The sequence below is a fragment of the Athene noctua genome, chromosome 1, assembly GCF_965140245.1.
Source record: "Athene noctua chromosome 1, bAthNoc1.hap1.1, whole genome shotgun sequence".
Classification (NCBI taxonomy): domain Eukaryota; kingdom Metazoa; phylum Chordata; class Aves; order Strigiformes; family Strigidae; genus Athene; species Athene noctua.
In genome coordinates this window covers 233,674,800-233,701,728 of record NC_134037.1, presented here as the reverse complement: position 1 = coordinate 233,701,728, position 26,929 = coordinate 233,674,800, and the positions used below count along the sequence as shown (strand labels likewise).

At 35.8% G+C, this 26,929-nt stretch overlaps 1 protein-coding gene across 7 annotated transcripts in view; it reads right to left on the bottom strand.

Annotated features, from left to right (window-relative positions):
- LRCH1 (leucine rich repeats and calponin homology domain containing 1) overlaps positions 1-26,929 on the bottom strand; it is a 134,127-nt gene that overhangs the window by 81,364 nt on the left and 25,834 nt on the right. The window contains exon 1 of one of the 7 annotated variants that reach the window (XM_074912913.1): positions 12,841-12,946. The exons of the other annotated variants lie outside the window; for them this stretch is intronic. Within the exon in view, the coding sequence (XP_074769014.1) occupies positions 12,841-12,904 (64 nt within the window). The 5' untranslated portion in view covers positions 12,905-12,946. Of the gene's footprint in view, positions 1-12,840; positions 12,947-26,929 lie in introns of those variants that run through there. 7 annotated transcript variants of the gene reach the window in all.

The window sequence follows — 26,929 nt, the reverse complement described above, 5'->3', positions numbered from 1 at the left end:
GTGGCTCTTGCTGAGCCCTCTGCCAGCACACCTGCAGATATACTGAAGGTGTTACTCAAAAGACTACATTATCACAAAGTTATATACACTGTGCAAGATATACTAAACTGTTGTGCTATAAAGTATCTGTTGATCTGATTTCTATATACAACAGTATTTGATTTCACAAAAAGTTATTTTTAACAGTTGGCCAAGAACAGACGTATCTATTATATACTATCCTCTTCTAGCAAATGGAAAATGTTAAAAGCTTATTTATTAAACCTTTGCTAAAACGTTAGTTTATGCTTTTAAATCAAGCATCTCAAGATTTTTAAATACCAGCAAGCTTAAGATATATTCTGTCAAGGTCTGCTTTATTATCTGAAGTCTTTTCCCAGAAATATTTGTAGATAACAAATTCTCCCATAGATCTCTCCAATAACTTACATGCAGGAGGCTTTTTTCTTATTCTACAGCCCACTTGTATAACCATCCACATGAATATGTAAGGCTAAGGACAAAGATTGTCCTCCCCCATTTTTTCATGTGATATATTCATGAGAACAATATCTTCTCACAGTCATTCTTCTGCAAGACTAATAAACAAGACAGATTCTTCTAGTTTCCTTCTGTTACAGTTTTCCTGACCATTCAAGGAGACCTTTTCTGCACCTGTTTCAGTCTCAAGTCATCTCCCTTGAACATGAATGGGACATAACACTCCTAAAAGGATTATGTTACACCATTGCCATGCATAGCATCATTAAGAATTTCTAGTCCCTGTTTAAATACATCTTCTGATACAGCCTCAGGACAAAATCAGATGTTTAAGATTTGTCATACTGTCATCTTGTGACCATCTTTACGTGTCACAGGCAAGTTTTCTCCCTTTACTAATTACAAGTGATGAACTCGTAACTTAGAGCAGACACTTCACTTACTCTGTAAATATTCATCTGCCTTTCTTTTGGACCATTCTTCACAGATCAATAAATGTTTCCAACACTAAATATACCCTGAGTGCTGTCACAAGTCCACGTTCTCACCTCAAAGAAATAAAGAGTGCTTAAAAACATGACACTGAGAAAACAAACAACCCTGACACTAGAAAATACTGTTTCTATAAGAAAATTTCCTGTCTCAGAAATAAGTTACTTACCTCCGTTGAAATTAAAGAAGAAATCAGAGAAACAACAACCACCAAAAAAAACCCGAATAAGTTTTTGCTCACAAGAAAACTGTAAGCAACATCAATTTCTATAACAGGTTTGTAACAGAAAAGTGTTACGCAAGCTTAAGCATATCTGTCATTACAACTCTCAATTGTAATTCCAAAGATAAAAGTTATGACACTTAAGTAAATTAAGACAATAACCAGGCCACCTTTACCAATGAATTATTTGGAAACATATGCTTACTACCATCTGTTACCAAGTTTTCCTAGGTCTGCTTTTGTCAAGCATCGGAAGACAATCTTGCCCACATCCTTCCTTCCCACTAATACATCAGTCATACCTTAGTCATGAACACAAAATACAGTTCTTTACATTTTCCACTAGCAAAGCTCTTTTTAGAGGTTAAATAAACCTCTTTTAAAAATAAAAAAAAAGTTATTAAGGCTTATTTTAAGGTTTAAACCTCTAGAAAGAGGTTTATTTAAACTTTGACACCATAAAAATTCTTGAACCAAGTATGGCTTGATTAAACTTACTTTATTAAAGAATGTGGGCACTACACTTGTGGGATAATCTGACGTGAAATTATATCAGTCATTTGTCAACAACTCCCAGTCAATGCCAGTGACTCAGAGGTATGCACTAGCCGTCCCATTTCATGTTGCATCTTTCCCAATGCAATAGAACCCACACAAACAACCTCAACAACTTCCGTCAGACTAATTTGTTATCTCACTACTAATTTCTTACTGAAAAAACAAGAAAAAACACTGCAAAGAGGCAAAGTAAGTTATGAGTCTAAACATTGTAGTCAAGTTCCAAGAACATTATTTATTAATTACCTATATAGACTGGATTTATATGTAAATATTTTTTTAAAAAGGGGAACAAATTCTAGCATGCACAGAGGAAGGAGGGAACTCCTTCAGACATGAGGAGTGTAGCCTCTTTAGAGACTGCGGCACAGAAACTAGGTAACATGGGCACGCTATCAATTCACTGAACATACTGGCTATCAAAGAGGACATTGGTAAGAGGAGAAAGAGATTGACACAGACCTGGACTAGCATCCCCTTCATCATGCAACTGCAGAACTTCTTGCAGAACACTGCACATTATAGCAAAAAATACAGTGAAGTCCTGCTGTAATCCACATTTGCATATGTTAAAGACACAAAGTAGGAAGAGGGAATAACAGCACTCAGAGGTGTAAAAACCTCTATTTGCTTAGCTTCAGTGAAAAAATGATCTTCAGCAGCATGTAAGACACAACACTTAAAAAGATTTCAGGGCCATGGATCAAGAAATTACTCAATTGGAGTTGTTATAAGATCTGTGAGATCACTGCCTTTGACAGGAAGGGAAGGCAGAGTCAGGGTTCTGCTGCTTTTCCTTCAGAAGGAGAACGTTCAATGCAGCCAGTACTCACCAACTCACAAATCTTTATTTTTCCAAGGACATAAAAACAGTTTAACTTTTTCATTTGAAAAAAATTACAAAAAGCCTCAGAGACAGTAACAGAACAGGAGCGTTTTGTCCACTGAATTCAGTTCTACTTCAGATCTGTAATGCATACAGATAACTTTTTTCCATTTCAGTAGGTTTTTTTAAGAGTTTATCCTCCTATATTATTCCATGCTACTGACAGTAAAGGGAAAAAACGCAAAGTCACCACCATCCATTTTTCAGGTTTTGAATGCTAGAAGACAATGTCTTAAAGCTGAAAGTATTATCATCTTCTCCTGGATTAGTAATATGGTGGCCTAGAACTCAGTGTTAACTGCATCTGTTTCAGGGGAAACCTGAACAAATAAAGATTACAACATACAGGTATGTTTTAGAAGAAACAGAACTCCTTCTACAAATAAGACTGCATTATTTTAAGTAGCTATTAAAAGGCTGGTTGAAGGTGGGACTTTTTTTAGTCATTTTAAGTATTATACTTTTGCTTCAGTAAATATTACCATAGTGTAAATGCACCCAAACTGCTTTGGTTTTCTTTAAAAGAAAATTAATTTCAATTCAGATTAAATAACTGTTACAACAGTTCTTCACTGACTGGAAGAAGAAAATAAGGGGGAGGAAATCTCCATCCTCGCATATGCTACACTTAAAAACAAACATGGGTTAAAAAAACCCACTCTCAAAAGCACCAGTCTCACGAACATATTAACTCTTTATACTATAATATTCTAAGTATCATTATTACAGATATAATATATGTAAGTGAATGCAGAAAAACATCTCCTCAAGCACAGAAATACTTTCTTGAAATCTCTGTTAATATATACTTTATTTCTTTTCCTTTGACATATGAACATAAAGCAACTGATAAAAAGCATATCATTGAATTGCCGCAAGCTGCTTCTAGTTGTAGACAAGGGAATTTATTACCATCAGGAGCAGTCTACATTTTTTAAATCGTTTCTGCATTCTTTGTATACAGATTGTCAAATTACTTGCATGTGGTAAACTCTTGTCATTTCCAGCTGCTCTTTAGTCCTTACTGTTCTGCACCAGCATACAACTTCCAGTACAGCTTATTGAAACTTGGTCACTAAGCAACAGTATCTTCCAAACTCACAACTAACCCCACAAAATCTCTCTCATGATTATTAAAAGGTATAACAGATAAGAAATATAGCCTTTCTTTGACAGCCAACAAAGCAAACAATTCAGTAGCTTTCATTCATTGTTCTTCAGCAGCTTTCACAGCCTAATTCTGACAGACTAGAAATATTTTAAGTCTTTAAATTCACTTAAAAATAATTAAGCAGCACTTTAAAGTGCCTTTCAGGATTTCTTCAAGTCCTTCAAATATTTAAGCAAGTCATATATTAATTTTAAAAAGTATTATAAACAAAAACTTGTAAAAGATAAATGAACTCCAATGCCTACAGTTTCTATGCATAAGACTCTGCACTACCAAGGCAGCTGGCAAAAGTTCAGCAGATCACTTCAAAATGTATTTCCAGACTTTAATATAAACTTTTTAGGTGTTTTAGAAGCTTTCTGGTCTTAAGTACTTCCAAGAAAATCCAGCTGAATAAGGAACTATACCCTTTGCTTTCACATGGGTTTCCAGTATTGACCTTACAACACGACTAATCTTGCACTGAATTGTGAAAATAGTGTTCAAGGAACTGATATACTGATTATAAATCATAATAACAATTTTCATTGTCCTAAATTCAGTGAACTATAAATTTCCCTAACTCCACTGCAATGCTCAGTGAACTGTAAAGTTCACTAACAAGTTAACCAAATCACTCTCTGGGTAATATGAACATGAAAAGGATAACACAGATTGACAAGTAATCCATACTATACTCAGATTAAGAGTTCAGTAAAAAAACCTCATGAAACAAGGGAAAAATACTCCTGATTTTAGACTGGGCTCTAAATTACCACCCTGTTTGCATGATATGGATAAAGTAGTGGTTATCCTCTTTCCAAGACACGGATGAGGTAAAAAAAATTCTAATTAAGAATCTAGAATACTTTTCACAAGTCAAAGAAAGTTCTGTGACTTCACACTGTCTTTCAGAATTAAAAATGTTTCTTCTCTAATTCACTTATACTATCCACAGCATCTGCTTACCCAAATTTCTACACAAATCCTCTCCAGTTTGCTTTGGCTAGATTCCTTGGCTGCACCCTCCTGACCAAGTTTATGTGACACCTAGTATTATCCACACCATAGCAACTTCCCAAATATGTCAAGCCAGAGACTTTGGTTCTCCACGTTTTCCTACCAGCCACCTGAACTGTTACTAATACAATTAATTAACTCAATGTGAATTCCTGGTCAACTTTTGGTTTATTTTCTACCAAGAGAGAATTATTCATCTTACCAGTAATGAATATAATATTTTTAAGTTTTGTTTTATTGAAGAGTTAGAATAATTATCCATTTTTCAATTTCTTAGCAGGGCTTTTATACAGGTACATTAACTAAAAAACAACAAAAAAATGCAAATAACTGAAGTAGTTTGGAAAGGCCAAGGAATTGTAAAGATGTAAAGCCCCAATGTGTGGGGCTTACAGAATTTACTTTTCATACTTAGTTTGTAATTTGGTCTGGAACTCTGATATATCATTCAAGGACATACATACCAGGGCAAGAGGTCAAGAGATTTTCATTCCACTCTTGGTCTAAAAAAAGCTGCATTTTGATATATACATAACTACATATCACAGCACTCTTGTTTTTTACTTCATACCAGCACTGTAATGACTGATTCCTCTTCAGGACAGTTTTTTAACTCACCACCAATTACCCAAACATTTTCAATAGAGCAGCATAGTCCATTAATATTTTCCTAGAACACTGCAAACTAACCTAAGTCTGAAAACCAGGGAAGTTGCCTAAAATTAAAAAATAAAATTAAAAATTTATTTCAGCCTCTTTTAAATGCCTTCAGATTACAATCAGTATCTGATATACAAGAATGAAAACAAGACTGTTAAGATACATAGTTTCCAACTCTAAAACTTTTGAACTTCTTGTGCAAGTCTATTCAAAGACTGAGTTTATATGGGAAAAATGTTAACTGTGCTATTATTAGTAATACTGTAAATACATTTATTCACAGACAATTGAACTGTCTCAGCTGTTGCTTTCAATGCTTAAGCATATATTCTATAGCAAACACTTAAGGCAAACCAACAATTCAAGTAAAGAAGATAGAAGTTCCTGATACTGCTTAAATTCAGTACAAGCAAAGTAATAACAACAACAACAAAAAAAGACATCTGGAACTTAATAATATGCAACAGAAGTTTAGCTTTATTTCCACAGTACTAAAAGTTCATCTATTGAAGTGTACTATGTATATCCAAAACATACTGCTTTTTACTCTCCACCAAACAAGGAGCTTCATAAATAAAACCTGTAATGTACCATTTAGTCCCTATAGAAAACAAACTTTAGTGTCCCTACCGTTGCTGCAGGAGGTGTGAAGTTGTTTAGACAAAGTACCTATTACAATTGAATGCAGCAGAATAAATTCAAACTATATTGGCATCAAATGTGCCCAAACATCTAAGGTGCTTTAACTTGGGAGTCCCAAATAGAATGTTTGAGTTACTCTATTGTCTACGTAAAACTGAAACTTTACTTATACAGTACTTAAATTAAAAATACTATCACAGAAATCCAATACAAATTGTTCTACACAAGTTTAGGAATCTAAATTAAGAAATAAACTTTAAAAACTTTATGAGAAGAAACTGCACATAATAGCGATTTTTCTTGTCATTCCAGCTCAGTCTAATCTTACAATTGAAAAGTTTCCACCTACATTGTTTTCAGCAATGTCTTTTACCACCAGATGAAAAAGAATTTGTTTATCCTCCATAAATTTAGTTCCAGAGCAGAGAAAAGTTAGGACTGCCTCAACATTCCCCTTATTTGAAATCATTCAAATCAATAAGGGGATTTTGTGTGCGCACGCAATTCAGTAAAAGAGGAGATCCCTAGGCCTTCAACTTTATTCCTCCAGAACTACAAGATGAAAAAAGGGCATTAGTTGAATAAGAAGGTGGTATGATAAAGTTATCGGGGTCAGATCTAAGAGGTTTTCGAAGCTTTTATCTTTCTAAATGAGCTCAGCTATTTATGTTTGTTTTGCAAGCTGTAAAGTAATTCTGTCCTGATCAAAGGGAGAACTGAAGAACAGCTGTTCAACAGTATATATATATATGTATATTCTTGGTAAGTCAGTAATTCTGTTTGCATTCTTTAAGTCAAATAGTGGCCTGCTAGCTCATGACCTAGTTAAGCATTACAACTACACAGTTGATAATACTTCTCATAGCTATAAAGACAAAGGCCAAATTAAGTGTTGTCAAATGACATTGTGACACTGCACAGCCAGTACTACACAGGAAGATGAATGAAGTATTAAAATAATGCATATGGCGGGTATCTAATTTAACATATCAAATAATGGGTTTTAAGGCATGGGAATATAAAATCTTCATCCAACAATGCAGAATAAGAGTGGAATATAAAGGTTCCAGAAAAATGGAAAGTACTGTTACAACATTTGCACTGTTTGCAGTATGCTTAACGTTTTTCCATACACTAAAGAGGCATTCAGTAAGAAAAGTTGGATGACACTTTCCCCTCCTTTTTCTGAACTGTATGTTCCTTCAGAGTATAGAGGGTTTGAGCTATAAGAAGTTTATGAAGGAGCAGCACACAGCACAGTGCTCAGTATCAATTGTAAAAGTAATTGAAACATTCAGAAAAGCAAGCAAGAAAGGAAGCATGAACAGATTAAATAGAAAACAACTATGCCACCATGTAAATCCATAGAACGTTCCATTTTGAAGACTGCATGTGGTTCTGTCAGCCCCTTTACCGAAAGAATATGGCCAGAACTAAGAAAGCCAAAGAAGAGTAAGAAATAATAATAAAAGCTTTGGAACAATTTTCATAAAGAGCAAGATTGAATTGTTTCAGATTCTTCAGGCTGGAGATAACCTAGTGGAAGGGATATGAGAGCCAAAATCAGGGCTGGAACAAGTATAGGCAGTTGAGAATGATAATTCAACTGTCTCTAATACAAATTAAAAACAAAACAAAATATGGATCTCTTCACTGGGATTCAAAAAGGAACTACACAAGCTTTCTGAAAGAAATATCCACTGAGGATTTAAAAACAAAGTAAACACTTCTGCCTCATGAAGTCCCTCAGGTGCAAAATTTTGAAAACGGGCCATGTGTTCTGGGGAAGTAAGAACACACATTAGACTAGGTGGTACTCTTCCCTAAGCACATACTGTGGGCTACTGAGACAGGTTACTGGGCTAAGCAACAGCTACTGCTACAAGCTCTTCTCCTTCATCGTGATATAAAAAGCTCATATGAAGTTAAAGTCTGCAAAAATTCAGGGCAATGGCTTTGTTAAAACTGTCAATTGACAGTAATACATTATGATTACTGACTAAAGTTCACTGATTTACCATAGTCCCTTAGTCACACAACAACAGAAAGCAAAAAGCTACTACCTGCCATTTCAGTGCACAAATCATATTTTTGCCATTTCACCATGCCATCTGCACAGCAAACCTGGTATACAGAATTCTAAAATTCAATGTCAAAATTATTTTAAGGCTAAAGTAGACATTTAATATGCCTTAATATACTTCAAGACTTTTAACACAGTAAGTTTTATATGTGTGACAGCTTGATATTTTAAGATGACAGATAAATGGAAAGAGATAGGACTTCTAATGGAAAATGGCTACAGCCAAGCTGTCAATATAACAATAGCTTTTGGTTTGAAGGTAACATATATGCAGCCTCCTAAAATAGATTGGAAAACCAGTTTCTTCATATCCCTGCAATATACTCATTTAATAAGATAATAAACAGTATTGTTTTAGGGGCACATCAGTATTTTAAAAAAAATACATCCACATACAGAAGAATTGTTAACTTTATATGAATAACTAACATGTTACACAGACCAAATTAGCTCTTCTCTGAAAAGTTCTTAAATCTAAAGGTAGACCACTACACAGAGCAGATGTGTAACATACAGAAGTTCACAGGCACAGTTCTCTAGTACACCTTACTAAATTCTACATGAACGATGTTCTACAGTAATAATCATCATCATCATCATCCAGTGTTTCATTCAGAATGTCATGAAGTTACACAGTACTGGATTTACAAGCAGACAACTAAAACCATACCAAAAGAACAAAATGTGACCCACCTGCCTTTCTTCACAAAGCTGGCAGATCCCAGTTAGAATTATTGTTTCCACCAGATAATGAAGGGCAGGTTACAGAAAGTACTAAATAAGACACCTTCCTGACAGGATGTCTTTTCAAAACATCTGACAATACATGAAGTCATATGCTAAAATTCCCAGATTTGTGGGATTCCAGCACAGGACTGCAGTTGAGCCAAAAAAAAGCACTTATATCGCTTGAATCTCTAGTTGAGCTGTTGAGGTGCTTTCTCCAAAATTCTCCTTAAATTACATGTGATAAAGCAAAACACATTTTATTCAATTAATCCACCAACTGCATCTATGAAGATGATGAACCTGGCTCTAACTTAAGGGGCCAATGGTTTTCAAGCACAATGCTGGTAGAGAATTTAACAGATGAAATCTGAGCTCCCACGAAGAAGTAAAGGTGCTTTGATTTCACTACATCTGAGCTTTGACTCTCACTGACTGTATTTCACTGCGACCACATTAGTACATATATTCACCATTCTGCAAACACGAGAGCACTCAAGCATAACTATTGCCATTTTCTTCCTCCTTTGGCTCAAACGTTATGATAATTTAGTCATACGATGCTCTTCTCTCCGAGGGAATCATAACCTAGATAGAGGAAATTGGTTTGACAGAAGACTACTTGCCTGGTAATTCTGGGCAAAGTCAATCAATCCTCTGCAGAAATTTTTTCAGCAACAAGTGACAAAAATGTAAACCTCACAACAGCCCTACGAAGGATGATGAATTTTTGTAAAGCTTTTCAAGAGAAATGGTTGGTAAAAATCTAAAGCATTAAAATCAGGAACAATTTTCAAAAGGTCATATGCTAACAAGGTCTGAAATAATTTAAATTCAATTGTTGCCAAATCTATTTTCAGGTAAAACGCTACCTAGCATGTATCTAAAATACTTATTTTTATACATAATGACTTTATTGCAGATCAGCAGAGGAAAATGCTTAACAAAGTAAAACTAAGCCTATCTGGCATGCAACTTGATCAATCTGGAAAAAATAACTCCAAACCAGATGTCAATTGTCTTTTTACTCACAAAACATTTAGTGTTGCCTAAGAGACGTAAAAAGAAAGTATATCACATATAAAGACAGTATGAATAAAATGTTTTATAGAAATAAATTATGCATTTAGGTGAAATGCAACTGTTTCAAACCCACTTACAAACATTTCATAACATTAAACAAAGACAGGATTTCATATCTATCACATACATATGTTGCATAAAATCAGTGACTGATTTAGATTGTAAAGAACCTCTTGAGTCACCTGGTCCAACCTCCAGGTTAAAGTAAGGCCAACTACATCATATTGTACAGGGTCCTGAGCTAAAGCATTATGAGCATCTCCAAGGACACAGGTATTGTAGCATTGCTGGGCTACCTGCTCCAATGACTGACTACCCTCACAGCCACCGGAATTTCTCCTTACAACTTGTGTTCATGCGCCTCTTGACCCCTCACTGTAAACCTCTGAGAAGAGAGTGCCTGTCTCTGTTTCCCACCTTTAAGTAGATGTGGACAGCAGTAAGATCCCACACCACAGCCTTCCCTTGTGAAGCCTGTAGAAAACGTGCTCTCCCACCTTCTCCTCATACATAATGGACTTAAGCTACTAGCCCTCAAGAGTCCAGCAGTATTTCTCTTACACTAATCATAAATCAACACAGTAGTCAAGAAGCAACCTAGGTGCCAAATACAAACACTTTCCTCAACCAACGCAAAATACCCTCATCTCTGGGCACAACAGCACAAAACAATATATACAGTGGTCAAACCCAAGCAAACTAACAGGCTACAAACACACTGTCTCTGAAGGATAGAAAAAAATCTATTAAAGATATAATTTTTTTTTACTTTTTTTAAGTTTTATTTATTCAATTATCATGACAACAAAGCAGATTCAAAAGTTTGTGAAAATTTGTTAAGTCCTGAAAATTTATTAAACAGATAGGCACTTAGGTTACTGATTTTAATCAATGCCAAAACAGTTGAAGATCTGGGCCTAGGTAGTTTAGCAGACCAAACTCTACTTTCAGTGATTTCAAAGCTTAAGATCACTAAAAAAGGATATATGGTGCTTTGAAAAAAAGTCTGCCTACAGGTATAAGCAATTACAATATAAATTGCTGTCCAAGAGGCTTTCAAATCACAGCAATCTGTCTTTAACTCAGCGTGTATGAACACTTTGCATATTAAAGCATAGGGGAAGAAAAACCCCAGTGGATTACTTTGGTAATTCATTCCCAAACTACAACGTCAAAAGGAGGACACAAAAGCTGTGTGGTTAATTAAGAGGTTCTCAAATCAGTCTGCTATAAAAGCATTTATGGAGATGTAAAGTGGACTAAAACATTTTAAAAGAGCCAGAGCCATGCCCCATATTTTACATCATTGAAAAAACTGGGTATAAAATAACCGCAGGAAGAGAGACCCTCGCTATCCACTAACAACCTGAAATACTGTACCTCAGAGGACAACATACTTAACATGCTAAAAAATAAGGTCTCACAACAGAACTGCAAATGAAGATGTTACTCCTAACTGCAGCTAGAAAACTGAGTGTGGTTCAATTACCACAGCTATAACTGGCTTCAGACAGGTAAAATTACAAAATAGCCTTTTTCCCCTGTACATAACGCTTTCGACAGAGTTAAATTGTTAGATGTACACAAGGAACTACTAAGCATGCACCAAAAATGTACTATTTAAAACAAAATAATCACTTAAGCACAGAAAGCTAAATAAGATGCAATACTAATTATCTTATAAATTGATAATATAATAACTTAATGTTCCACACAGATAAAACTATGTTAAGGTTAATATCAATGGGAGGGTACCCATATGGCCATCCTTAGCAAATGGCCTGGATGACAACACTTGAAAAACCAGAAACATAAGGGTAAAACAGCATGCAACTGGAACACCCAAAAGTGAGAGAGTATTCTGTCAAAAAAGTGGTAATGCTAAAAAGACAACTCTGAAAATGATTGAACAATAACTGGGAAATTACAAAGAGTCTTTTGAAACAAAGGAAGAGTCAGCTTGAATAGAAAGACAAACATTCATGCTCCATTTATAATGGAGGAAGGAACCTCATCATGGCAACCAGAGCAATCACCAAAGCCTGACTGAACAATGGAGAAATCACCCCACCAGCATCACCACCTCCTCCATGCCTTGAGAAGCAGCCTCCCCAGCGAAGACAGAGGCAGCCCCACTTCAACCAGCACAGTGACAGTTGGGAGGGGATCCATGGCTCAGGTAGGCTATGCGACTTAGCGGGGGGGAACTTTACCCCTAGCCTGCAGATTTGGAGCATGTAGGGAGCAGGTATAAAAACTGGAACATCCATATTTCCAGGAAGAGGTGTGTGCAGTTAGGTGAACTCACAGTCGTGGAAGAGCAAGCATTGCTTGTAACCCACACTGTCCATGGAGCTTGTGTGCCAATAACTGTGTGAGGGAAGAGGAGGATTGGAACTTTTCATGATTAGTTGTGAAAAATATTTAGCTATTTGTAGATGTTTCGTACACTTCTTAATGGTCCAATATTCTGGTTAATCTGTTCTATTCCTGATATCAGCCCTAAGCATACAGTTCCCTGATTGCCAATTACTTCACATTAATAAATCAATAAATTGCTTTTTGTGCATTTTTACATGACACAATCTGGGTAGTTCTTCCCTGATACTCAACAATATGAGTCTTTGAATATATCGATCTTTACATTCATTTCTAATGTTCCTTAGCAGCTATGCAGAGATATTACAGAGCAAACATGCTTTTTTGTAGGGGAAAAAAAAACAAACAAAAACATTTCCTTGGAGAAGACTGATTATTCAGCTGCGTCCATTTAACTCAAGGAAACCCCATATGTTAACAAGACTTAGACTGAGGAATACGAAAGACGCATTCAGTACCTTTATGAACTCTCCAAATTCCTTCACCTCTGATCAAAGTCAAATTCAAAGCAGGCCTCTCCATCAGTTAAGTCTTGTAAAATCTTATGCTAGCCTGCTTTCAGAGATGACATTATATCCAGCATAATCAAAAATCCCACATGTATGCACTTTAATTAAAAACAGATCTAAAAGAAAGGCAAAAATAGATTAAAAATTACTAGACAACACCCATGTAACTTTGTTTCACACTGCAAAATAACAGCTCATAAACAGAAATGAAGACACAGGCAAGGTTAATAATATTGTATTTTAGATTAGTTCCAAGCTGGTTTTACAGCCTCAAGTTTCCAAGTTTGTTTGTCACTGCTGAGTAAGGTAGAAAAATTTTTACCTCTAGGGAAACTAAACACAAGGTCAGCCTCAGAGATCCGGGTCTTGCCTCAGCAAGTTTACCTCAGCGCAAAACAAAAATACCTTGTCTTCACTGTTTTGCCAGCGCTACCCACGCAGTTACCATGGTTAAAAAAATCCAAACCCATGCCACTCCCACTACTATTTTTCTCTTTTAATTGTGAAAATAAAGCCTCAGTCTGACCAGATGCCTTCAGGTCTCCTAAATCAAAATGTCTCTCCTCTGAAGAATTACTTCATTACACACATAATATCAGAAGAGAATTAAGCATGAAAAAATTTCAATTATGTAGAAAAAAGTGATATATGATCCTTAACATCACCTTTACCCAACTATCACCTTCATAAATGGAAACTTCACGATGCAAGCAAGGCAGACTGTTGCACAATCCACACCTCCCAGATCACACAGGGTTTTGTTTCTCACAGTCACCTGCCCCAGAAGCATCTGGCAGGAACACAGAATTCAAAATAATACCAAAAGTATATGCAAAAAAGCCATCATGACTCACACACAGGAACAAATCCCCATCTAAAGAAGGAGTTGGTAGGTAGCCATGTTACTACAAGAAGTCATCCATACTCTCTGCACTTTGTACTGTGTGGTCCATCTTGCAAACAAAACTAAAGCAGCAGAAGAATAAATAAGCCCAGGTTTATTACTGGCTTTGTATCTTTTGGTTCAAGTACAATGCTCAACCTCACCTCATATCCCATCAAGGCAGTTTCTTCAATACATACAACTTTTTCTAATTTCAGAGTCAAAATCCATACACCATTAACAAGAAGCTCTCTAGTAATTTCCCTGATGCAAGAATTTTAAATGCATGAGAATTCCCTCTTAGTACTTCTAATACTAGAATCCTACAAGCTCAGCTGTTTCAAAATCCTTTCAGAAAAGGCTATACCCGAATTTCTAATGTGAAGACTGAAGGGCAGTGGGATGAAATCATTCAAGGCAAAAGTAAGGAGGTATTTCCAAGTTTTACATTAGATTGGTTAAACTAAAGAAACAGAAAGTGAGCAGCCACTGTAAGCTATTAGCAGTTTACAAATGTGGATTTTGAAATAATTACTAGAGTGAGCAATTAGTTGAGAGAAACACAGAAAGTAGCTGACAACATATAACCACTTTCCAAACCTCTAAGAACCACATAAAGTGTAGGTGTATAATCCATTAAAATATATATGCAGTATTTTATGTTTTACAGTTGGGGTATGACTTGCACATCTAACAATCATGACTTTTTCCTTCAACTCTTTCCAACTGCTGTCACCAGCTCCCTACAAACTTTGTCTGAACTTAAACCAAACAGCCTCTGTCAGTGCTATTTAAAAAAACTCAACCAAACTAAAACCATTCCTTCAAGCTCAAATGTAGTTGTACAACAAACTTACTTCAGGTTTTGGAATTCTATGATTTGTGTGAGGTAAAAGAAGTTGTTGATGAATGTGATGATTTAGTTCTTTTTGTTTGACCTCATTGCAAGTATAAGATTCTCATTTCCTGAGGAATGTAATTAAGTTGTGGAATTCTTAGACCACAACAGAATGGCTAGAGTTAACAGAACTATAAACAAAACTAAATATATTCTTTTTAAAAAAATTTATAGTACTGCAAAGATTCACAAGCATTTTTGAAACTACGTTAAAAATAGCTGCATACCAAATACTAAATAGAAATCAAATTCAGTAGTGACTTCCCTTTTCAGTCCCCGAGGTTAGAGACAAATTGCTCTTGCCAGTTGCAGAAGATACAGTATCCTGGAGCTTCCATAGGGAAAAAGTAAACACTGAAAAGCAGAAACAAAAACCCTAAGATTTACTGTACAAGGAGCTCTTAAACAATCATTATACATTGCAAAAGTCCCGCAGACTGAGACTTTTAGACTTTTATTATGAACAAACTTCTTTAAAATTAGTTTCATAAAAATCTGAGATGATCTGTAGATTACTCTGAAAACCATTTTTTGCAATTATTTAGAAATTATATGTTTAATCTCCCCATTAGAGAGAAAAAACACAAAGAATCTGGCATGCCATAGAAATGTACTATTTACATAGCACAAAATGATGAAGCATGTAGTTTCTAGGTGCCCTGTGGGCTGTGGATGGTGGGTTTTTTTCTTTATTTCTAACGAAAAAGTGGTTATGCCTTTGATTTGATCAAATTAAAGTATACTCCTAAAATTCTGGGACATACAAAAGTAAAATAAACTATATTCTAGCAAAATAAAATTTAGATTTTTATGCCAGTAAATTCTGACTATGAAATTCTGCTAAGTAAAAAAGATAATATGACTCTTCCAAAAACATGGGAAATATGACACAAAGGATCACTGTGGCAGCAAAACCAGAGTCATTCATCAGGATTTTAAGTATTTTTAGAGTACAACTGAACAAGCTAGAATACTTTCACAAAATCAATTTTTAAGATGTCAGTAGGGACACTTCTATTACTGATCATCTTCGATAACAATTCAGTAACGAAAATATGTTTAAGACATTAAATATATAATGTAGGCAATAAAATGCAATATATGCAACATACCCATGGGAATACCAGTGGGAAAAGAATTCCCTAATTTTTTATATTTTGCAAGTATCTCTGCAAACATAATATTAAGTCACTCAGGTAAGTAAACCCATCAATCACACTCCCTGAGTTACACTAACAGGCTTGCTTCTCTATACTAGTTCATACTCACTACATCCATAATTGAGTTGCATTAAGCTGTTCAGTAATCTTATAATACAAGTAACGTACTTAACTCAGAGGATACACAAATTTTATATCCCATGTTCACTTTCTATGGACCCCTAAATTTCTTCCATCTGATAGAACTTCAGAGTACACTTTAGAAACAGGTGCACTTTTTTCTTCTGTTTTACAATTATGAAAAACTTCAGAATATTTGACAGGGCTTTAAGGCAATGCTGGTATTGCAATAATGTGGATTTCCAAAAAATTCAAATAAAACCTGACAGCACATTTAAAAAATAACCTATTATTCTCAAACATGTTTGCTTATGAACACACAAACATAATTTGAGTTTCCCTATTTACCCATAGTACATGATGGTAGCATTTCTTTCTCCATCTCAAAATAGGGCATTGATGGTAGGAAACTTAAGTTTTGGAAAACTTCCAGCTTTTGCGTTTTAAGTGGCATAACATAATGAATAAAAACAGTGTCTTTCTTTGAAGCAACAGCACATGTCATGCTTCTGATGTGCCTACATTATTTTATTTTTGTTGGCTGCAATTCCAACAAATGACTGAAAATCAAGATTACCCAATATCTGGAAAAGTATAACCAAAGAAACACCTTAGGCTTAAGATCTACTGTTCTGAAACCACCAAAGAACATGCAGAACATGTAAAAGTATTATGAAAAAGTAATTTTATTATGAGCTACTATAATTCATTTCCTTTAAACAAATTCATAAATTGGAGTCTCAACTCATTTTCAAGCTAAGGGGTGGAATATTTTGTACATTTCCTTGTTTACACTAAATCTACAAATGCCCCACAACTACAGCTCAGAAAAACTGGGATACCATAGGGAGAAGCTAAGAACAGAAACACAGCACAACAACATCCACAATGGAAATAATAGTGGTCTTTGAACTGGATTCAGAAAAGACCCTTCCAGTGCTCTTGCAGGAGATTATGGTATTAAGAGAGACAATCTGTTGATCAGACTGGAAAGTAAAACCCTTGCCTCTAAAAAGTCCAGGATCAAAAAAAAATTAATATAGATTTAAAACAGCTAGTTACCACACGTGTTTTCATAGGCCACAGATTTAGTGATCTGGTTTGCCCATTAAATACTATCTACTCAAAGCATCCATCCAAAAGCTATATTTAGGCTTCTTTGATAAGAAATATTATTAGAGATGTAACAGCCCTATAGTAAATAACGGTTTAAAGCAAATGATCAAATACAAGTTTGTGCAGTATGCTTAACATTTAACTTTTTTACAGTTGTTTATTAATAATAGTTCTGTTGTTAATAAAATAGTTTAATACTTCAATAACAGCCACTTCATTCAAAGCACACCATATTCAAGACAGTTCAGGTAGGTGCAATTATCACAAATCAAGGGTTGGATTTATGTTCCCATATGATTTCCCTTCTATGAATCTCCAATTCTTTTTATCAAAAATAGCTTAGATACAGCTACAACAGCACAGTCACTATTTCAACCCTTCTAAAAGCTTGTCCTTTGACATTATCAAGAAAGTAACTACTAAAGATTGAATACTATGTGACCTTTACTGTTCTTGGCTAAACAAAAGACCCATCAATCCATAAAATGTTTACACACTTGTCCAAACAGCACACATGTGCAGTAAAAACTAGAAGAGGATCTGCTTATCTTTTTCTAATTTTCGTAAACAAAATTTGTATTTTAAACTTATCAAGAAGAGGAAAGGAGTCCCAGAAATACATTCCTTCATCTGATAAGGATTCATCTCATCTGGCTGAACTGAAAACACTGTCTTTTGAATAAACCAGCTGCATTTTACTGTTACAGAATGAAGACTAAGAGCTACTTTGTACCTAGGAAATACTTCAAAAAGGGTAGCTAGTACTAGTCAGAAATGAGATCAAACTTTGGGCTTATGTACCTGCTAGAAGATGAGAAATTCCAGAGGGAAAAACCTAAGGCAAGGCTGAAATTCATGAAGCACATGCTCATGAAGTGAAGTTCACAAAGTGCAGTGTAACCGCATGAACTACAGGAAGGCTAAACTGCAGTTTCAGGTAAAAGCATGCTTGGATGAGTGCATCCTTCAGGAAGAGAAAAGGATCAGCTAGAATCAGTCCATTGCTGACAGTGCCAACAAATAACACAGCTGTGTGAAAACCCCGTCAAAAGTCAAGTTCATTTTTGTTAAGAGGTTTTAACTAAATAAAGCAACAAGTGTCAGCTTGACTTAAATTTTCTTTTTTCCTCATTGTCTTTTGGGCCCTCTTTTTTTTTTTTCAGCCAGCTGCCCGGATAGCAGTCACTTCCAGGATAACTGAACCACCACAGTTTGTCTTCCATCATCTGTTTCCTAACATAAGGATTATGTTTAACATCCCTATAAAAACTGCTGCATCTACTGCTTTATTGCTGATCCTATGGCTTATAAAATGGTCTTTTTAAGACCAAAGATTTTGTATCTAGTAAATTTTCACACTCTTTATAAAGCAAGTTAAAAGAAAGTGATTGAACTTCTCAACTTCAAGTGGTGCAGCTGTCACATAACAGAAATATTTTAACAACTGTAGAAATAGTAGGCTACACGATCCCCACAGCTTTTTTTTTTTTTAATCTGCAGTCACACACAGTCTTTCAAAATCATTACTAGAACTGAGCAATGCATCCTTTCCTTCAGCATGCAGGAATCAGGACAGTATGCGATACAAGTCTAAGTAAATGATCATGGTTATTGTTAGTAAAATGTACCCAAATAATGAAGCTACATCTCATACAGAACTGTAGGAACACTTATAATTTCAACCAACTTGATTCTAACACAGATTTTTACTGCCTTTTCTTATTTTCACAAATCTCTTAAAATCCATCAAGAGCAGTTCCAAACAAGTCCTTTGAAAATCTTTGTTCAAGCTGCAAGTGGCAAACCACTGTAAAATACGTCATCCCTGTTAGAAGGACTTGTCTTATATCAGCAAGGTGCAAGAAAGAGGTGATGTATCTTGGCAGTCAGATATATCAACAATGTTTATAGATCATGTTTACTCTCTCTGTCAAATCCATAACAAATGATGTTTTATGTCTTAAAACTTAGAGCTGGTAAAACTCGTGTCTTGCAATAGTATTTGGCAAAGTTGCATCACTTTGTTAAGGAGCATCTAAAACCAGAGGAAGCAACCTGGTGCCATATCCAGTCACAGTATACAATAAAAATATTACTTAATGAATCTGGAGATGACAATTGAGTTAACCTCTCTTCATTATTGCATGATAACCCAACACTCAGTCAACAAAGAGAAAGTAAATAGTAAAATGGTGCAGAAGAACACTACATTTTCAGCTAGAGAAGGAGCAGATGACTAAGAACTAAGTGATTCTAAGAATTCAGAACCAGCTTTCTAAGAATACTGGTTTGCAGAAAGCTGGTAGAAAACAAACTGTCCAAACTTATGAGATAAAAATCATGTTATAGAAGCTCTCTACTTCAGTCATTGTGTTTATTAATAAAACGAATCATGACCATATATCTTTTGTTAAAATAAAACCAGAACATAACAAGCAGCAATGCCTTATGAAATTCATACTACACTACTTATAATCACATCCAGTAGTTTGGAGGCAGGCTTTTCTCACATGAAGAATTCCTCCTGTTTTCAGAACTCACGATGGAATAAATATATGAATATGAAGTGATCACGATTGTTTCCTTTTCAGACAAAACTGATTTTCAGAGTTGCCCCTGAAGAATCCAACCATAAAACCATGAAAACCATAAAAAAACTTCATATCCAATTACATCTTGCAGATTTTCTTTCCCCGACATACATGGTGCTTCATAAATCCTCTGCACAGCAGGTTAGTCCCTTTGGATGGCTGAGTTCATCAGCTGGCCTCCTTATGGTAAAGGGACAACTGAACTGGGATTGCAAGGATACACATACCTGACAGAAAACTTGCTTTCCGTGGTTTTCATCTGAAAACAAATTTTAGATTAACAGCACTGCTGGAATCAGTTTGGAAATAAGGCCTAGAAAGGGGAGTAACCCTAAAAACCACTTACCTACTTATACTTACATATTTACCAGTGTGTGTTTTACAGCAGTTTCTCAGTAGTTTCTCATATGCTCATGCCTAAAAAACACTCAACCTCTCTCTTCCTCATTATCACTTTCTATTTGTTTCTATTAAGTCATTTTATGGCAGTAACAGAGGACTAATAAAAAAAACCCACACACCAACTTGGAATACTTCCTGTTGTGCTAAAAGATACAGTGTACATTTAAATCAGTAACAGTGTTTATTCATGCTTGTGTAAAGAAAGTTGTCAGGGCTCTGCAGCATTAAAATCCAAAAGTGAAAGCACTCTAACGTTCAGAAGTGATAATCACCCAAAGGGCATATCAAATTGTTAACTATTTTTTTGAATACCAGGCCTCCAACATGGAAAATTTTGTTCTGTGCTGTTGGGTACAATCCTGATACAGAAACTAGCCTTGAGTGCAGCAAACACTGCAAAGTATCCCTCACAGATAACTAACAACTGCAGAAAGTTTACTTCTGCAAAAAGCTTACTTCTTAGAGGTGGCCAAATACAGTACACTGAGGGACTCATGGATTCCCTTCTCTTCTACCCTGGTCAATAAGAGCTGCTGCTCCCTAACACCTTTCCAAGTAGCAAGGTGGAGCAGTAGTTCCAAAGGGACAGAAACACACATTTACGGCTCATCACAAACACAGATATGAATAAAAGGGGACAGTAGTGCATTGAACACCCACACAAACACAGACAGCACGGATAGGTCTATCCTGTTCCTAAGGATCAATGCTCAGATAAAGAAGTCGTCACTACTGCCTCTAATAGCTACCTCCCAGAACTTCAGTCCCTCTGCTGTCTATCTCAGACCTCATCCTGCTTGCTGGCTAGTCCAGCTTTGAAGTCTGCTAGCAGATCACACACACAGCCTACAAAGACAGTCACAGGAGTCTGTAAAAAAAATAAGTGTTCACTAGGATAGGCTAAGCTGTGGTGATCAAACAGGGCTTCGCCAGGCAAATATACTAACCAGCTGCCTTCTTGAATGCAACTGGACCCTTTTATCCCTTCCTTCCCTCCTTTTTCCCCATACTTGTTCCTCCCCATTTCACTTCGATCCTTCTCCACCTCTAGTCCTTGCCTTAAACATGCCATAACAGATTTGTACAGCCCCAAAATTCTTTTGTTCAGACCCCAAATCCACCCCTTCAGCATTCCTATGAGTCAACAGCTCCCCCTCCTCAGTTTGCCTGGCATCCCAGAGAGTTTCTTCCAGTGAATCACATCAGCAGGTTTTGCAACAGGGATAATATCTTCATCAGTCACCTTTGCTGGTTTAGGAGCATACAAATCAGATTAAGTTGGCTCAGGTCTCCATGCTGTCACTATTCCTCTGGTCATTATCTGCCTTTCTGAATAGTCATTAGCCAGATATCCTTACACATATGATCTCTAAAAGCAACAAGCTTTTGAGATGGCTTAGTTGTTATTACACCAATATTTCAGCATTTTTATTGTATTATTTAGTTATATTTTTTATTTAAAAGCACTTAATCATGATTAAATAGATACACTCTCAGTATACTGTAGTAATTAAAAAATAACAATCGAGTTGCAAAGAAAAACTTTAATGGCAGCTTAATGTAGCTGCAAATTATATCAAACTGTTAAAACAGCTGGTGGTGATGGGCAGTGCTCAACTCCATGCTCAAAAATGCTTTCCTACTATAATACAACCCATCTTTCCCCCACTCTTAGTTTCAACCTTTCTTCCATCTTTCCCTATTCATTCCAGCACTTATTCTTGCACCTTGCCAACGCATTTTCATGAGTCCTGAGATACCAGTCTATCCTCCTTTATCACACTTGTTCTTACCATGCCTCTACCAGGCAGAAATGACTGTTACATCTACTTTACAAGACAGAGATTGCAGACACAGCAAACTGTCTTGAAATTAGTTTTTCAAAGATGCAACACATTATTTGCTTCAAGTACAAGGGGAATTGTATTATTCATATTTAATAAATAACACAAGCTAGCAAAGCCAGACTAATGGGGAAAGCTAGATCTGCCTGTCTTCCCCCAGATATATGTTCTAAGATGACATTTTCCTCAGGGAAAATTATCAGGCAGAGAGGCTGTAAAAGGATTCAGAGGAGGAAAGAAGCACAGAGTAATACTGCTGAAAGTGGCAGGGATGGGGTGAAAAAGGACAAGAGAATCTCCCTGTCTTTACCACACACACTTTTTTAAACACCAGGCTAGGAAGCCAGTTTTTGCCTGAAGAATCCAAGACATTTTAAGTTTACTTTTGTTGTTACAGCAGGCTGAAGAGTTACATTGCCCAGCATTTAATAAATATAAACTTTAAGATTCAGAAAATATGCCTTCATTGGCAAAATTCAGATTCCTGATTTGTACTAGGGCAGGTGGATTAATAACAATAACAGTGTAGACCATAAACTAGTGCCAATATAGATACTTTTGCTATGTCTAACCATATACAAAGTTAGGGAATAAACAGCACTATATTGCTTAGCTTTCACTATTAGTTTCAACAGAGAATTTTCATCCAATTTTTAAATAAAGCCAAAAAGTTAAGGCAATTATATTTTATTAGCTATTCCTTTCAGAATTAAAAAGGGATTTGCATTGCTTTATATATATAAGCAAATGCTAGATATCAATTTACTGAAAATGCTTTTTTCTCTGCTTTTCTGGGGTGCTCTTAAATAGCAACTATATTCAATAATAAATAAAAAAAAGTCTCATTTCTCCTGAGAATTTAGATATCACACAAAATAATCACATATCCAAAAAAGGGGTTTATTTTAGCCTTGGCTACCAACATCATCCAGAAACAGTTTCTATACTGTGGTTAGTCTATTCATTATGGCCAGCCACAGGATACTAATTTGCTATGTTATTTGAAGGTTTCATTGTCTTTTTTAATGTACATCTTTTATTTACTTTTTTCTTTCCCCAGTGGTCCCATCTTCATTCACATTAATTTCAGAAAAATCCACAAGGAAACCACAAGCACTGCCAGTCAGGGACCTCAGCATAACCTTAAGAACCTTCCTTCTTTCTTACGTTTCTTTTCTTGAAAACCTTGCAAAGTAAGTATTTTAACTATCAAGGCACAGAAGAAGTCCTGATAACTCACAATCAAAAAAAAAAATGTACTGTAAAAACATACTCTATCTCTAAATTAACAGTAATTCTGAACTTTAATATAAAGCAAATATTTTAACCAAGTATCTTTTTTGAGAGTCTAGAATATTTATATAAAGAGTAAAAAAATTACCCACATAAAGCTGTTACATTAACAACAAAGTGGTACCATGACACTCCTTTCTTTCTACAGTCAAATAATTTTCACTATAAATGAAAGATCTCTAGTACAGAAACTAACTAAACCTTTCAGGTGAACATCTACTCTGCTCAATATGCTTCAGTTATTATCACCAGCCATAAAATGTCTTGTACAGTTTTGAAATCAAGCATATTCATCTAAGCTTTGCCACCTCAAAAATAAAGGTATTTTAAAAAATACCACTGTTCACTACTAAATTTATGGAACATTAATGACAAATTCCCTGGTGACAACAGGATGAATGGATTTTTAAAACCACTTCAAAACTTAAATTAACTGAGGACATGCCAGGGATATTTTAATATGATTATATCACAGAAAGTCAAACTAACAGTAAAATGGCTTACCATTTTGTTTAACCGTGAGAGGATCCTGTAGGATATTACTCCAGACAAACACCTCAACAAATATTCTGAGTTTTGTCCAAAGCGATAAAACAAACTGAAATTAATGATCTGAAGACACATTTAAACAGTGTAAGATTTATAACAACTGGTTGCTTTTACACATGTGCAGATAATTTGAGCAGACAAGACTCCATGACACAAAAAAATCCCCAAACATATAACATTTAATCACACTAATAAAAATGCTTATGAGCTGCGAAAAGAAAATACTCAGAATCACCAAAGAAAAACATGTTGCTCTTTTCTTAAGAAACAATAGTGCTTTACAGTGTAAGAGGAAACTGCTTCCAGTGCTAGCCAAAACTCAGTAATCCTTCTAACAGTCCTGGATAGCAAGTTTCTTAAGTATCTTCTAACACAGAAGAGTCAGACCAATCTGTTTCATTCACTTAACTCCACTTTGAAAACATAATGTATTTACCCCTATTAAAAAAAAACCATCCTTGATTAAATTAATCTGGTTACCTTATGCCTCAATTCCTCCTGCTTTTCTCACAAAAGCCATGTGCCTCCCTCAAGCTTGCTTACTGCTATATAAACAATTCTGAGAAAATTACTGCTGAAATTATCATCTCCTGTTATTACGAATAATAATATAAACAAGTGACATGAGTTTTAAGGTTAATGAAAAGTTCTCTTAACTCTCAAGTCCAGCTAAGATACAACTGTAATTTTTGAATTCTCAACATATACAGAAGTCAAATATATTTACTGATTCTTAGCTATTAATTAGGAACTTAAAGAAAGCAATAACATTCTAGCAGGGACAAACACTAACACTAGTATTCCAGATAAAATTCATGTAACTTCATCATTTATGTATGAATTACATTCAGTTATTGGTAGAGTAACAGACTGCAAAAATGGTCACTGCAGCAAGAAAGTTTCAGATTTTTTTTAAAGCTGACACTACCAGGGGCTTGAGACAACCTCCACTTGAAATGCTGGGGTTTCAACCCCAAGCCCCAAATTAAGGTTGACATATGGGCGATTCCCACAGCCCTTCACAAAGGGGGGGTGAGTTTCCCTTTAAGCTTCCCTCCAGGGTGGGTCTGGCCTTGCAGACAGAGCCATTGGGTAAAGGAGCCCCAGGTGTCTGCATTAAGTAACCCAAGGTCAGGTGTCACACTTGGGGATAAAAGCTGGGACCACTTGCAGGCAGGGGCAGTGTCTGTCTGTGAGATGGATGCCCTGTGCAGAGTTCCCTGTTGGGGAAGGGCCTCCTGCCTCCCTGGGACTGGGCTCCAGTCAGGTCTGGCCTTTGTAAACACAGGCTGTGTAGAGATTCAGTATGTGGCTTCCTTGGTCTTATGTGTTTGGCTTGTTGACTCTGTTGTCTCCTGTCCCTTCTATGGGAGACTGCATTTCACCATTTATTCCACCCATTGTTGGTCGTGTGGTGTCATTGTTGGGGTCAGTGGGATTGATGTTGATTATGTATAATCTGACTGACTTGTTTGTACGCCCAGTGCTCACCCATGTACTGACCCTTTTGTATCAAATACAATTTGGTTATTGGTTCATCTTTATGCTGGCTGTGTCCTTTATGCTAGGCCTGATAATTGGCAAAACACCACTGCAGAGACAATCGTTCTCAGAACCAATCTTTCAGAGGAATTCTCTTTTTGTGAGAGAGACTTCTTTCATCAGTTATGAAAAATAGTTAGCTGTGTTTTGTTGCTCATCCATGGACCGCAGTGAACCCAAATCACCACCTCTCACCTTTAAATTGACAGATGTCTCTCACTTCTAGAAATTATTTGCTTGCTTACTACCTTTCTCCTGCACATGCTTTCCACAAGCTTATCTCACTGCATGTTCAGCTGCAATTTGCAAGAAGCAAGCTTTGCAAAACCCTACAAAAATAATTGCCCTTGTACAGTAAGAAGGGAAAACTACAATTCTAGATGAGTACAGAGAAGCACTCCTACTCAGCTGCTTTAAAGCAAATACAGGAAATAAAGGTATATACAGTCAAGGTGCTCAAAGTTTTTCAGCCCCTCTAAAGAGAGCACAAATTTTCTGAACAAAGTTTACATTTTAAGTAGTGGTCTGCAGAGCTCTTATCAAGTCTAACTCTTCTTTAAAAACCAAAAGTTGACATCTTCTATTTGTTCATGTAACTTTCATAAAAACTTCATTCTTCTACAACTCTGCAAGACTGAGAAACATGAAAAATTATTTTCTTTAAAAATTTCATTCTAGAATCTCTGGATTAGGCAGTCTAGTTCTCCTTTGGAAAACTGCTTAGCACTCAGTTTGGTTTTGTTTCTGGTTATTGCTTGTATTTTTAGTAGTCATAAACAAAAGGATGTTCTTTCAGGAAATCCTCAGGTTTCATGTCAAGGATCTGTAAACAGTTTGATTGGAATAGCGTTATGTAATTAGTATTTTTTTACATTGGAAGCTGCTCTTATAGAGAAACTGTCCAAAGCAAAAAACTCATGCAAGATCTCTTCCACCTCCGATTCCAACAGATACAAAAGACTTACAAAAAGTCTGACTCGGAAGGTTCAGCAACACAAGTTCAGAGAGAAAGGTTTTACATGCCTTTGTTTCAGTAAGAATTTATAAGGAATACCCGGGGGAACTTTTCCACACACTTGAATGCTACATATCCAGTAAGACTGTTTAATGTTTTGCCTACTTTAATCTACACCAAAGGCTTCCATTTCAAATTGCATAGCCTACATACATCTTGATTTTACAAAGCCATGGGGATACCCTGGCTATTGCAGTGGTCCCCATCCCCGCAGCTCCAAAATGTCAGGACCATCTAAAAAGACTTTAAGCATATACAGCCACCATAGTGAGACACACACCTGTATCAGCTTTATGTTACCCTGATTTTCAGTAACCATTGTTATACTTCCTTAAAAGATATTTAAAAAACAGAAATTGAAAGTTACACAGCTAAGGGACAGCACCAGAAAGGCAGAATTTTTCTGATATATCCTGTCCCAAATATATGATCCAGTTTTAAAACACTGTAGTGATGGTGAAAAGCATGTCACATACTCAAGTGATATTTTCTCCTGCTTTAAAACACAACCATGAATTCAGGCTCATGCTTCTTGCTTACTGAAATGAAAACAGCACTGTACTACTGAAGACTGTCATGATTTTTTAATAAAATGAATCACTTCAAAGTGAACAGGTAACAGAGT